This window comes from Alligator mississippiensis, chromosome 2, assembly GCF_030867095.1.
Source record: "Alligator mississippiensis isolate rAllMis1 chromosome 2, rAllMis1, whole genome shotgun sequence".
NCBI classification, from domain to species: Eukaryota; Metazoa; Chordata; order Crocodylia; family Alligatoridae; genus Alligator; species Alligator mississippiensis.
In genome coordinates this window covers 27,407,376-27,420,916 of record NC_081825.1, presented here as the reverse complement: position 1 = coordinate 27,420,916, position 13,541 = coordinate 27,407,376, and the positions used below count along the sequence as shown (strand labels likewise).

General features: G+C 42.4%; 1 protein-coding gene across 3 annotated transcripts in view; it reads left to right on the top strand.

Annotated features, from left to right (window-relative positions):
- EVC (EvC ciliary complex subunit 1) overlaps window positions 1-13,541 on the top strand; it is a 126,093-nt gene that overhangs the window by 97,809 nt on the left and 14,743 nt on the right. For 2 of the 3 annotated variants that reach the window (XM_059721570.1, XM_019479559.2), the window contains exons 13-17: window positions 1,576-1,685; window positions 3,565-3,775; window positions 6,547-6,753; window positions 7,333-7,477; window positions 12,446-12,557. In XM_059721570.1, the coding sequence (XP_059577553.1) occupies window positions 1,576-1,685; window positions 3,565-3,775; window positions 6,547-6,753; window positions 7,333-7,477; window positions 12,446-12,557 (785 nt within the window). The remainder of the gene's footprint in view (window positions 1-1,575; window positions 1,686-3,564; window positions 3,776-6,546; window positions 6,754-7,332; window positions 7,478-12,445; window positions 12,558-13,541) is intronic. The other variant, XM_059721571.1, reaches the window with a different exon arrangement.

Genomic DNA, 13,541 nt, shown 5'->3' with positions numbered 1-13,541 from the left:
GATAGTTTTCATTTAGAATTCAGAGGCGAGGTGGAAATGGTATCTTTGAAACCCACAGGCATCACTTGCTGAAATATTATTGTGTCTGTTTTGCTGGTTACCCTTTGTCAATTAGTTAGAGACTGCAATGCCTATTTGCTGAGAAGTAAAGCTCAGGCCTGATCCAAATCCTACTGAATTCAGAGCAAAGACTCCCATTGTCTCCAACTAGTTTTATCTCATATCTCTAAGTATTGGGAAAAACATTTAGGAATAGCATATCTTGATAGGAGTGGCATTTTTAATACTTCAATGTAAATGTGGTATTTGGGAGAAAGGGAAATTATGGGGGGTAATGTTAGTCACAAACCTGCTCACAGGGTACCCACAGAATCCCATGTTTCTCCACCACTTGACCCAAGGCACAAATGAAGGTTTGCCGTGGGATAACTCCTTAGCTCTGCAAGCCTTAGCTCCAGTGCCCTTATACCAGACCTCACAGCTGCATCAGGATAACCTCTGCCAGCTCTCGGTAAATTCCCCTCGGGTTGTGAAAGCAATTTTAAGTCCCCCTTTCTGTAGAATGGAATATCACTCATCCAGAGGTCACTCTTCACCATAGGCAATCAGTAAGGAGACAAACAACAAAAGTATTCATTATGTAGGAGAAAAGAATTTTACAGGAAAAAACTGAACATTAATTTAGAGACGGAACAAAAAGACAAGTGAAGTTTCTTACCCTGTCATCTGACTACCACCTATCCTTCAGAGGGGCCTGCCAGTATCCAGCCTTCCTGCTGATCCTGCCAGCCCGGACTGCTGGGGACCTGGATCGTTTCAAAACCTGAGAAAATCCAAAAGGCCCTGGCCACCTTACAAACAACGCTTAAAATATTTCCAAGCCAGCCCTTCCCCACATCTTCATTGCTGTAGTTGCTCACAAGTTACAGAATCCTCCAGAAATGTCTTATCTTGCCAAGACATCTGGAGCACCTCTGGCCAATGGGCCATTTCTCTCAGATGCCTTTCCTATAATACAGTTGTTTATCCCATTATAAACGGACAATAACATGGGTACCCATCCCACCAGTGGACCTTTCTGCTTGTGTTTGGGAGTGGCAGTTGTCCTTGCCCTAATATCACAATGGAAAGAGATACTTGGAGGTTTTGCCTATTCTCTTTTTCCTTCGGCCAAATGAGGATCAAAATCAAAGATCTACAGAGACAGCACAACATAATCCATACAGGGATAAAAGTGACACAGAAGTGGATACATGGGCTTTTCAACAAAACCACACATGCCATATCAGCACAACAAACAAAAATGATCTGCATGACGCCGCACAGATGCCCCAAGATTTGCTCGGACAAGGTTCTTTGGGTAAATGTGATATCTTTTATTAGACCAACTAAATTGTTGTAAAAATTGTTCTTTGCATGCTTTCAGGCACAAACACCCTTCTTCAGATTTGGTAGCCTTCATGAGAACATTGTGTATGAAATACTACAGAATAAAGGCAATTCATAATATAGTAAAATGTTAAAGTGATTACATTGAGGAAATCTTACCATTGTGGTTCCCTCCCCAACTCTTAGCTATGGACCAAGGAGTATGCTCTGTCTGCTGTCATGCAAAAACATTTGTCTGAGACGCATGAGAAGATCATCCAAGGTGTATTAAACCGATTAGGTGGCCTCAGTGAAGAGTAAGTAAGATTTTATGTCTAATCCCTAAACAAAACTGTAGATGAAATTAAAAACTCTGATATAATCCATGCTTGGGTAGGAAGTGGTATAGGGGGAATTTCAGGCTCTTCAGTGCCAGTTACCATAAATTTTAAGTGATTATTAATTATTTACTAGTTAACATCCCTAATCTTGAACTCAATTCAGCTGTCACTTAGGAACTTGTTTTTTCTCTGGTACTTTGTAGCAGGCCACAAAATTATCATTCTCATTCTATACCAGGCATGCTTTATTGCATTATACAAGATGAAGCACCCAGTACTGCTGTTTTCTAGCAACCTTTTACTTTGACCGCTTCTTTTGATACACAACTGCACATACCATTCAATATCACTGAGTTTAAATAGACATCACCAAATTAAGCAGATCAGCTGTGCCAGGATGTATCTCAGCACATCTGATCTGCTTAATTAGGAGAAACACATGTCACCCATTGTCCCACCCATTGATCCTGTGGGGTAAAGGGTAATGTGGTCTGTGCTTCCAGAGATGTGCCTCTGGGAATCTTCAGGGCATGTCTCTGAAAGCACGGAAAGTCATCAATCCAATCTCCAAGACCATACTGGAGTTTTGATGCACGTTTTAGGAACCTAGGCAGGCATTCTCAGGGCTTCAAGGGCCCGACCCTGCAGGCCCAGGGAATGGGAATTTCTGAGGTTTACGGTTTCAGGCCACTGAAGCCCCAAGGGACAGGGCTGAAGAGTGTGGGCAGCTCCGGGCTTAAAGCAAACAGATGTTGACCACAAAATTGCAGCACAAATTCATAATACCTGCATCCTGGCCACAAACTTTGGGTATTTGTGCCACAACGAGGGGCCCGGATGTTTGTATGCTTGGCCTTTCTGCCAGTTTTTTGTTGGCACAAAGGCAGCATCTGTGTACACTCGCTGACTCTTCACTGCTCACTCAATTTTCATGTCTTCAGAAGAAACTTACGAATTCATCTTCTTTCAGCTAAAATGCTAAGATAGATATACTTCTCAAAAGAACCAACTCCACATCTTCCTTTTTTTGATTTGTCTAAATGTCTTCATTAACAGCAGATGTAACCTGAGATACTGAAATCTTTCTCCAACAATAAATTCGCAAATCTGCCTTAGCCACAATGCAAGTGTACACCAGGCCCCTAGAATTCACCTCTCCATTAAATAGCCATGTTTTCCCTTTACCATCTCAACTGTTACAATTTCTTCCTCTGTGCAATCCCACCTTCCCAAATTGCCAGCACAATAAAATGTTGATGCTATCGTTTTATGCACACACCAAAGAATATCTAACATGTCCCAAATGCTCAAAGAACTCTATTAAATCCCTATCCATTTTAAGATCAAGTTCAACATTTCCACTGTTTTGAAATACACCATAGATTTGTTTCAACCACTTCTACCAACTTCCTTCCATGCAGCTAACACATACCTCCTCTCTGTTCCACCATATAGTCCTACTAGTGGTGACTAAAGCTAACCTGGTCTGTAGTTCCTGCAGTTTAGAATAGCTTTCAGATACATTTTCCTTCTACCTCAAATCAGATCTTCTACCCCCATCATGCATATGACTTCATCTCTTTTTCCCAACTTTTTATTATTTTCTTCTCTTTAAACTTGGTCAAAAGAGAACTATTATATTTTCATAAACATTCATTTACCATATAATCCTGTAAAATGTTTTGGGACATATTTGTAGGTAAGTTGCCACACAAGACATGCATTGTATTTGTAGTAGCTGTACCAGCTTCAAGCTAGTGCCATCATTGATTAATATAAATATGCCAGAAAAAACCACCAACGCACAAACAGCTTAGTTGATAAACAGAGATTCAAAACATCCTCTCTTTCACAGGTCTACTAACTACATAGTGCGAAAACACAGGCTGTTGCTGTGCTCAGTACTCAGAAGGTTAAGTCTCCGTAATGTTGCTATGGCTACTCTGACTCACATGAGAATGTCCAGGAAGAAAAACTTGCTTCAAGAGCTAAGAGAGCAACACGTCCTGCAAAAGAGCTCCTCACATTGTTCAGATGAACGCCAGTGGCAGTTCCAGAAAACAATGGTATTTACAGTCTCTTGCCTATTTCCTTCTGAGTGCTTACCATGTGTAATATCTGGCAGCCTTAGGAGGTCTCAAGATTTTAAAAAGTCCAAGGGATAAATATCAAGAGAAATGCCCTTTATTGAAAAATCAAATTAACACATTGCCATGTAAGATGCTTTAACCTATATAGCATAGCTTTGCTCAGAAATGTAGGCCGATGTGTTTAAAAGGCAGCATCCTTCTTTAAGTTCCAAAGTTACCATAAGATAAAATATAACTTTATTTTATATGAAAAGGTGTTCAAACCTACGAAGCCCACACATACAGAAAAGGAATTTAAAACAAGTCTGTCTGCAACAAGGTGAGAATATGCACCTTGTTGCAGGTATGCAGATATGCAGGTAATCCTAATATGCACCCTAAAGGTCCTCATTTGGAGGAAAGTTTCTCCTGAAGTCTCTCAGCCCACCTAGAAGTATATTTTGTATTGGTTATTCACATCCACTCCAGAAGTTGACCATCTCTCCAAATAAACATGGTCCTTAGTTCTGTCTTCTAATCAGCCTTGAGGCTCTTTACAGAAAAAGAAGAGAAGCTTGTCTCTATGTGTTATCACTGGATGGTTAATCTTTTTTTAGATAGTTTTTTAACATACACTTAATAACACTAGATATCAAGTTTCTACAGCAGTGGACATTTCCACAAGGCATTTATATTAGTCCCCAACCCACCTGACATTACTGCATAGGTAGATTGAATAACCCATCAAACACAATGTAGCTTTGTGCCACAGAGTGGGTGGTTGTTCCAGTTATGGCAGATAGATAGTTTTATCCATCCAAACAACACCTGGACTAAGAAGTCTATATTGCAGTCCTGTTATTTGACACTATCCCTTGTTCGACACCTTGAGTGAAATCTGGTAACTGTCTGTAAGCACACCAGTTTGGCATGGATTTTTTTTTCTATTAACATATTTCCTCTTGAATGCAAGAGCCTCAAGATGCTGGTAATAACTCTTCATGCTATTTAAAGCCAAAACATTACTGTCTAAACACACATACTACCTCATTCATCCTGTTTTTACACTTAATGTGCTTCCTAATATACCTACTCTGTCAGGCATCTTGTGCCTACAAGAACACAGACCTGCAACCTGTTTTTCCCTACATAATTCAACATGCAGTTTGTGCAGAAGCATAAACGGAGGAGGAAGTATGCTCTTCCTTGATGCTTTTTATAGCATTATTACTGACCTTAAGTGGGGGAAGTACCAAAAAAAATCATGTGATCCTGCCTGCCAAAGGAGAAATGGATGTGGGTGCTGTCTTTTAAGCCATGATAGGAAAAAAGGACAGTGAAAGATCCGCCAAGATCAAGGATTCTCCAAAATCAGAAACGAAACCCCATCAATGAGCAAGGGATAGAAGTGATTGCTTAAGTCACATTCAAGTTTAGTGGGTTCATTTTTTTTAAAACTAACATAATTTTGAGCATTTGCATATTTAGGCATACTATTAAACAGCAGTGTGGACAATGAATCTTCTAATTTATTATAAAAATGTAAATTTTATTCAAGAAAACAGCAACCTGAGACTTGGCTCAGTCATGATGAGGTAACATATGTGTCTTAGAAGGTAGGGAACCTGATAAATGAAATTCCTGTTAGCTTAAAAAAAATCAGAAACATCTGCCTGAGTTATATATAAAAATGTGTCAAAACAATTCAGTATTAACACAGGCACCTCCTGAATACCAGTAGGTAGTTTGAATTCTTTTTCTCCTTGCATATCTTATTTCTTAGAAGCAACTTAGGTTCTTTATCAGCCATCAAATTAATTTTATTTTATTAGTTTAACCTTAAGTGAAAGAGAAAGAAAAAAGGGGGGAAAGGTGTATAACACATTTTATTCTAAATAGTCTTAGAGTGATGTTGTTGTCTTGTAACATTGACAGTCCAGAAAATGTGAGGCAAGGATTTTTGCAGATTATATCTATTATTGGAGCAACTGCATTTATTTGAAATACAAATTTAATGATAACTCACTCTTTAATCTTGGTCCTGCTTTAAGTTAGCCTATTATCTTAGTCTTTATAGTGCAGCATTCTTAAATTGAATGGAGAGAAAGGAAAGAATTCATTACAGCATAGTCAATTTAAGGGATGTGGAAACCACTGTATTTGGACCCTACAACTAAAATACATGGAAGCCTCCAAAAAAAATGTTTTTGAACTTTGAAGTATTTTACAGCTTTCTAGTAGTAACAGCAGTAACAACAACAATAATGCCTACCTCTTACATAATAATTGAAACCATGGTAGGCAATTGTAATGACTTGGTTTGGAATAAAAGTGCATCACTGAGATGAATACACTTGCTATTTGGAGTTTGTTAAACTTGAAATTAAATTTGAAATTAGGTCCTGCCCATTTCTGGGCATTAAACAGCATGTTTAATGCCCAGAAATGGGCAGGACCTAATTTCAAATTTAATCTGAAAGATATCACTTTCAGTAGCACATTGCTCCTAACAGTATAGGTAATGAGCATTCAGAACAGAGTGGGCTCTCTAGAGTGAACTAGGTATAGATACATTTAAATATAGCAAAGGAAAGCCCTGTTGCAAATAGAGAAACACTCAACTCAGTGGAATTTACCAGCATAGGTAGAGTTATGCCAAAATGTGAAATTTATCCCATGAAGAATCAATTGTCTAATGCCCTGTATTTGGTGTCATAGAGCATATAGGAGAGAGTAAGCCCATCTTAAAGTTTTTGTCTGGTCACCAGGAGTCCCACATTCTGGAAGAAGAGGAGAAGCTAGAGGAGGAGACTCAACAAACACGGTCAGAATTTCACCACCAGTTTGTGATGGAAATCCAAGAAGCCGTTCAGCTTGTGCAGCAACACATGGAACAAGGGATTGGCCAGACCTTGCTCCAGCATGCCCGGCAGGAAGCTACAAAGCAGAGCTCTGAGGACAGAGAAGACTTAAAGGTATTAGGGCATTTTCCAGTGGCCTTGTTAGGAAAGAAATACCTTGATAAAATGGAAGAAAGCTTCAGGCCGGTATTATCCAGCGTCAGGAAGCTTTGTAAGGAGGACTACGACCTGGCTTAAAAACCAAGTATCCTGCTAAAACTGGATAGGAGTACAGGGCTATTCTGATGAAACCCTAGCAGCCAAGCCTAAATCTAACTACAGAATGTAAAGTGATTGAGAATTTCCTATTTCCCTCTGACTTGGGAACAATTAAGAACAGGTAGGATCACTTATTTAAGGATAATAAGTACTCTGGGTTAATAAGCAGAACTACGGCAGAGCTGAGAAGCCACAGGAGCATCAGTCATAGCATGCTCAGCTTACACAAATATTTTTGCATTGCAAGGTTTAGTGGAACTCATTTTCATGAATGTCAATCTAGCATATTTCCCAAACAGTAAATTTACAGTCAGGTGTTCACACCTAAAATTAGAAGTGAGGTTTTCCAGACTTCGTCCTTCTCACTGCTTAAGCGAACTAGATATTTTAGTCCTTGCCTTAGTAAAATAACAATTCTTGTACTGTACATTGCAGGAGAGATTAACAGAATCAGCTGTAGAGAGCGTATATGTGACCATCAGCGGCGTCAATAGAGTGGTACAAAGCTACTACCAGCAAATAGGAAAAATCATGGGAGAATACGAAGACAAAAAACTTCAACAACTGAAATCTCTTCTAGGTGTGCCTCATCTTTATAACCATGTGGTGGTAATATATATAATTTTGGCAGATGCTATTGATTTGTTTCTGAGTGAAAAGTGTCTTTAAAATAGAACAGCATTATTTTATTTAACAGTAAATCAGATGTTGAGATCTATTTTCTACTTCAAAAAATGGAATATTAGAAGTATTATTATTATTATTATTCATTTGAATTGCAGTAACATTTAGAAGCCAATTCTCAATCAGTAATTCTCAACCAGGATGCTGGGGCACCCTGAGTGCCCTGAGATCCTTTGAAGGGTGCTGCAAGAAGGGTGAGGAGAGAAGCAGATAGGGGCAGGGCCAGGCTCAGGCTCAAGCTCCAGGTGTGTGGAAATAAGCTGATAAAGGCAGGCTCAGGCTCTCCCTGCCTGGCCACTCGCCTGCCCCTCTGCAGGAAAATAAGCATCATAACAAAACAATTGTTTTTGAAATAGGTTGCCACTCCATTCACAGATGTCCTGGAGGGGTGCCTCGAGTATAACAAGGGTTGCCTTGAGTCTAAAAAGGTTGAGAACCACTGGCATAACCTAACTAAATATTCATTCGGCCAGAGAGAGAATATGACTGTATAACGTAGTAGCTAGAGCACTCACCTGGAAGTGGGGAGAGCTGGGTTTCAGTTCCTACTCAATAATTATTTAATATGAAAGGCTCATTCATATTCATTGTCTTTGGAGCTGGGGCTGGGCACACAGATCTTCCCTCTCTCAAAAACTGGCAGGCAGGAGAGTCTTTCTTGCCCAAGAAATATCTAATCATTCCACATAAAGTCAAACAGCTTCAACAATAGAGATCGAAAGATCCCAGCCAAGCTTACCTCCAAATATCCTGTATCTTGGTAGGTGGGGTGCTCTCCTGGCTGCAGGTTCATATTTCCTCAGGCAGAAGGACTTGTGTCCGTATCACTCACATTTTAAGTGAGTTTTCCATCTTGGAATAAAGTTAGTGGAGGGGAATCTTCTGGTCAGCAGCCATGTTGCATGTAGCCTGAGCCAGTAAGTTTTCTCTCAGCCTGGTCAGAAGTGTAGCAAGGGAAAATTCCCCGCTTGTGAATCCTGATGAAGCTTAGGCAGTAGGTAGGGGCCAAAATGTTCAGCATTGTCAAGACTGATGTGTTTTTTGGCATGACCAGAAGCAAAACTTTATGCATTTAGTCGATTTTGGCACTGGAAACAGGGGTGCCTTCATTGTGGTTTCAAGGATCTACATTTTGGACTTAGGCACTTAAAAACTATTGGTATCCCTTTACTAGTGTAGTCCCAAACTCTGTGGGAGGGTAGCTCTAATCAGTAGGTCCACATGGGGCAGCATTGACTGCCAGCAGTTATGGTGCACACAGACACATGTGACAGTGGCTATTTTTGTGCCTTCCCCACCTAAAGAAATCATCTAGGGCTGCTATCCCAGACACCTCCCTCACTCTCAACTACATTACTGTCTAGACTTGTGACCTTCGGTCAGCAGTTCCTGAAATCCAGTTGAGTTGAATGGACCTTAAGCATCCACTTAAAATGAAGCATGTGCTAAGACATTTTCTGAATCAGGATTCACTTAGACATGCTTAAGAGCTTTGCTTAACTAGGACTTTGGTTACCACTCACAACTGGCATCCAAGTTGAGAGTAAGGAATACTCATTACACAAACCAGAAGCTTAGTAATTACTCTTACTCTTGTAGAGATTTTTTTTCATGGGTTTGTTTGGTTATATGCATGTTTTGATGCCCAAGTGCTATATGATTTATATACTGTGTAAAAAATTTAAATCAAGAGCAGTATTAGGAACACATTTTTTGCTCTTGAATCAAAGTTCCGCGTTTAGGGGAAAAGAATCCTTCACTATTCCATTTAAGTACAAGTTTGGCAAGGTAGAACACAAGCTTATTGATGTTGGTAATAAACACAGGAGTCTATGAGGCCCCGAATAATAGCATCTAGACCAACGTAGCCCAAGAGAGAGACCCAGCAGACATTTACAGATCAAATGAATAACTAGTAGTGAAGGCATATTGAAAACCTAGAGGCTTTTGCTGCAATCCAGCTGTGATTTTTTTTTTAGGAGCATTAAACAACTATTTCTCTTTTATTAATGCTCTTTTTCATATCAGGACAGATGGCCTATATGAAAGAAAGGATAATAAGTATAAGCTGTGCCACTATACAGAAAAGAATACAAGATTCATTATGCCAGAAAAGAAGAGTCTGACTCTTAAAACCTAGTTTAGGTGTGAGGAGTCCCTAGGTTCTCAATTCTGTTCCTAGGATTGTATCTGCATTTTATTCTGTAATTATTTAATTGAAAATACACAAGCCTTCCAGAAGCAAGGACCAGAACCCGAGAATTCACCTTAGCAGTGAGGTACCCTAATCACTGGGCTATGGCCATTCCTCTTGTGCTCTTTCTAATTCAGTGAATCTTGAATTATTTTCTGCACACTACCACAGCTTAAAGAAGAGGGCTGAGAGCAGCCCACGTACACCTGGAATATTCTACAGTCTGGTAATTAGGGAGCTCTTGGATAGGTAGTTTGGAACTCCTTTAGGTTTAAGAGACTATTTAATCCAGTCTCTCACTTGATCAAGAAGTGCTATAACTACATCCATATATAAAAGGTGAGTAGTCGCAGCTATTTGAAAAGAAAATGACAACTGCATTTTGTGAAGCCAGTCCTGCCATGCTCTCCAAATGCCAGCTGGTTCACGGCCATTAGAGAAGACAGGTAGAAGGAGCTCCTCGGTTCTGGAACTCATTTAGCCTTACCTGAGAACGGGGCACCAAAATATTCAGATTAGGGCCAAGTACTAGGAACCTGAGGAACTTTCAGGTCAAACTGGGACACTTCTTGTGAGTTCAGCTGTCTCCAGGATGAGGTGGCAATTGATTTTTAGGTCAAAGTTTCAATTTATATGCCTCAATTCCACATATGCCCATTTTGATCTTATGAGGAGAAGCTAAGGGAGCTTGGCTTATTTAGTCTGGAGAGAAGATTTAGGGGGTGATTTAATAAAAGCCTTCAACTACCTGATGGCTAGGTACGGATATTCAAAAAGTCCAAGGTTGAATAAATCAAACCTATGCAGGTTTCTTTAAGCTGCATAGATTGGATCAAGAGTGAATGGAATATGTTCACCCTTTGGTGGGGGGGCGCACAGAATATTGCACTGGCCGAGGCTAGAAGGTGGGGGGCTCTTCTGCATATCTCCCAATGCGGCCTCTCTCCCAGCTCTGGCCCCCTAGCAACCAGCTGTCAGTGGCAGCGGGGGGCAGGGATGGTGGGGAGGAAGGGTGGCATCCCTCCTCCGGCTGTGCTTGCTTGGGTCTCAGGGGTCCAGAGCCAGGCCCGTGGGGTGGGGATATCCGCTCCCCCACCCCTCTGCCCCTGATCCCCAGCCCCCTATTGTGCATCTGTCAGTCCTGGCTCCTCTGTACCATCCCAGGGGCAGGGCCGGCCCAGTGTTTGGGCAGAACAGACAAACACGGGCTGAGGGTAGCCCACCCACCCTGCAAGTGGGGGGGGGGGTAGTGGGGACCCATAAAGTAGCCTGGCATGTCAGGGGACTGAACTCTGATTTGAGTCAGGAGGGGATCTTGAACAGAAGTTTGACTGACTGGTCTAAACTAAACCAATTAAATCTGATAATACATCCATCCAAGTCTCTGTCGGATCAGGTTCTGCCATTTTTAAACCAGTCTACATGTGCTGAACTTCTGTTCCATTACAGGTTACACAAGTCAGTATAAGTGATTGGAAACTGGTGTACAGTCTGTAGCTAGCTGAAGGGTGGTTACAAAAAGGATGGAGCTAGATTGTTCTCAGTGGTGGCAGATAAGAGAACAAGAAGCAATGGTCTAAATTTACACCAAGGGAAGTTTAGGTTAGCTATTAAGAACACGTCTTTCACTAGGAGGGAAGTAAAGCACGGGAACAGACTACCCAGGAGGTGTCTACATGAGATGTTTACTGCAGAGTTGCTAATTAGCTCTTCAGTAAACATCTCCGTAGCTACACATGCAGCCCTATTAGGCTGCAGGAAACTAATAAACTCTGCAGCAAGCTCATACTTGTAAATACAAGCTGTCTCCAGGGGACAATACAAGTACTGTTCTGCTGTAGAGTTTTTTTGTGCTCAACAGCACATATGTACATACTGACCCAACTGGCTGGGGCACAAGGGTGCATCAGTGTAGGACCTGCCTGCCGGCTAGCCCCAAAGTAGAACACCCTTGTGCCCCAGCCATTGCCTCCACAGCATGTTGAGCTGGGTCAGAGCAGCCCTGGGCTAGCAAGCTGACCCCCCCCCCCCCCCCCCCAGACTCCCTGCCAGCTAAATTTGCTCCAGTTTGCCTTAATGTACTGCAATCCTAGACACACATGTAAACACAGTGCCCTGGAGCAATAAACTCTGGCGCAATATGCACCAAACTTTATTGCTTCACATTAATATGCACATGTAGACGCACCCCCAGAGAGGTTGTGGAATCTCCATCCTTGGAGGTTTTTATGCCCCAGCTACACAAAACCTTGCCTGTGATGATCTAGTTGGGGCTGGTCCTGCTTTGAACAGGGGGTTGGACTAGATATCCTGAGATCCCTTCCAACCCTAATTTTCTATGATTCTATGATCTATCCATCTGTTTAATGAGAAAAATGGCTAAAAATATTAATTCCCCTAAAATTACCCATATCTTAACCTTCATGGGGAAAAAAAACACAAGTACAAAAAAGGTAAGTATTTCAACTGGTTTAAAAAGAAATTGTGTGTAGCATGGCATAAGTAAGCAAAATGTATTTCATATGCTACAAGAGCAAGAATTGTTGGAAGACTATTGAATTGTGCTGATAGGAAAATATAAATTAACAGCAGTCACAAAACTAAAAGTAAAACTATCACACGGCTTGTAATTTTGAGCAGATGATTATTTCAGGAGTGTTGTTATTTTAGCAGAAAGGAGCGAAAATCACAGACTTAAAAGAAAACACGAAGAGAATGAATGGACGTTGAAAGAAAAACTTAACGAAGGTACCTTGGACATATCGTCTGCTGTTCCTCAAAGGTGAGAGCAGACTGGAGAATTACTTGCTCTTAAATCTTATGACTTATCACTTCTATATATGATTAACAGGGATCGGGGTTTTGTTTCCCACAGGCAACCGGAGAAAAATATAGATTTTCCCCTTTATCGGAGGAAAATGCAGATTTCTCATTTTAATGGAGAATCCTGCAGGTTTTGCAGTTTAGCAAAGAGCTCTCTGCAAGCTGCAGGGAGCTGGGAGGGAGCAGGAGGAGGGTGGTCAGGTAGGGGGAGCCATGTGCATGTGTCTGCACACAGCCACCAGGCAGCCTGGAGAGCAGCTACCGTAGGTAAGTGTGGGGGAGGGACTGAGGCCCCCATAGAGAGGGAGGGAGGAAGTTGGGCAGTGCTGGGGCTGGGGCTGCTGCCTAGCCAGGCATTGCGTGGGGCTTGGGGCCCAGGGCTGCAATGTGCAGCCTCAAGGCCCCAGCGAGGAGCAGGATGGGGCTGCAGGTGGCTCCTCCAGGGGGCGGGGAGGGTGGGGCCAGCTCCCTGCCACTGTATGCATTTCTGGGGGGAGGGAGAACCTGTGCCCCCCAGATCTGTGCACGGGACAGGCACAGGTGCCCGCTGTGGGCTCAGTCTTCTGCCCTGCTGCCCTCCCCCAGGGCCTCCGTAGCCCAGCGGGTGCAACACGGCACTGCTGGGAACAATGGGGCTGTCCGGGGATCTCTTTGCTGCTGCAAGCTCCACACTGCCCTAGCGATGCATCCCCTGCACATGTGGCAGCAGTGAGGGGCACAACCCCAGGCTGCCACCTCTGCTGCTGCTGCATGTGCAGTAAACACGTTGCCAGGGCAGTGCAGAGCTCGCAGTGGCAAGGAGATCCCTGCGCAACCCCGCTGTTCCCTGCAGTGTCAGGTCTCATCCACTAGGCTGTGGAGGCCCCAGGGGAGAAGAGCAGGGTGGGAGTCTGAGCAGTGGGCAGCCTGTACCCGCCCCTGCCCCACACACAGAGCTGGGGGT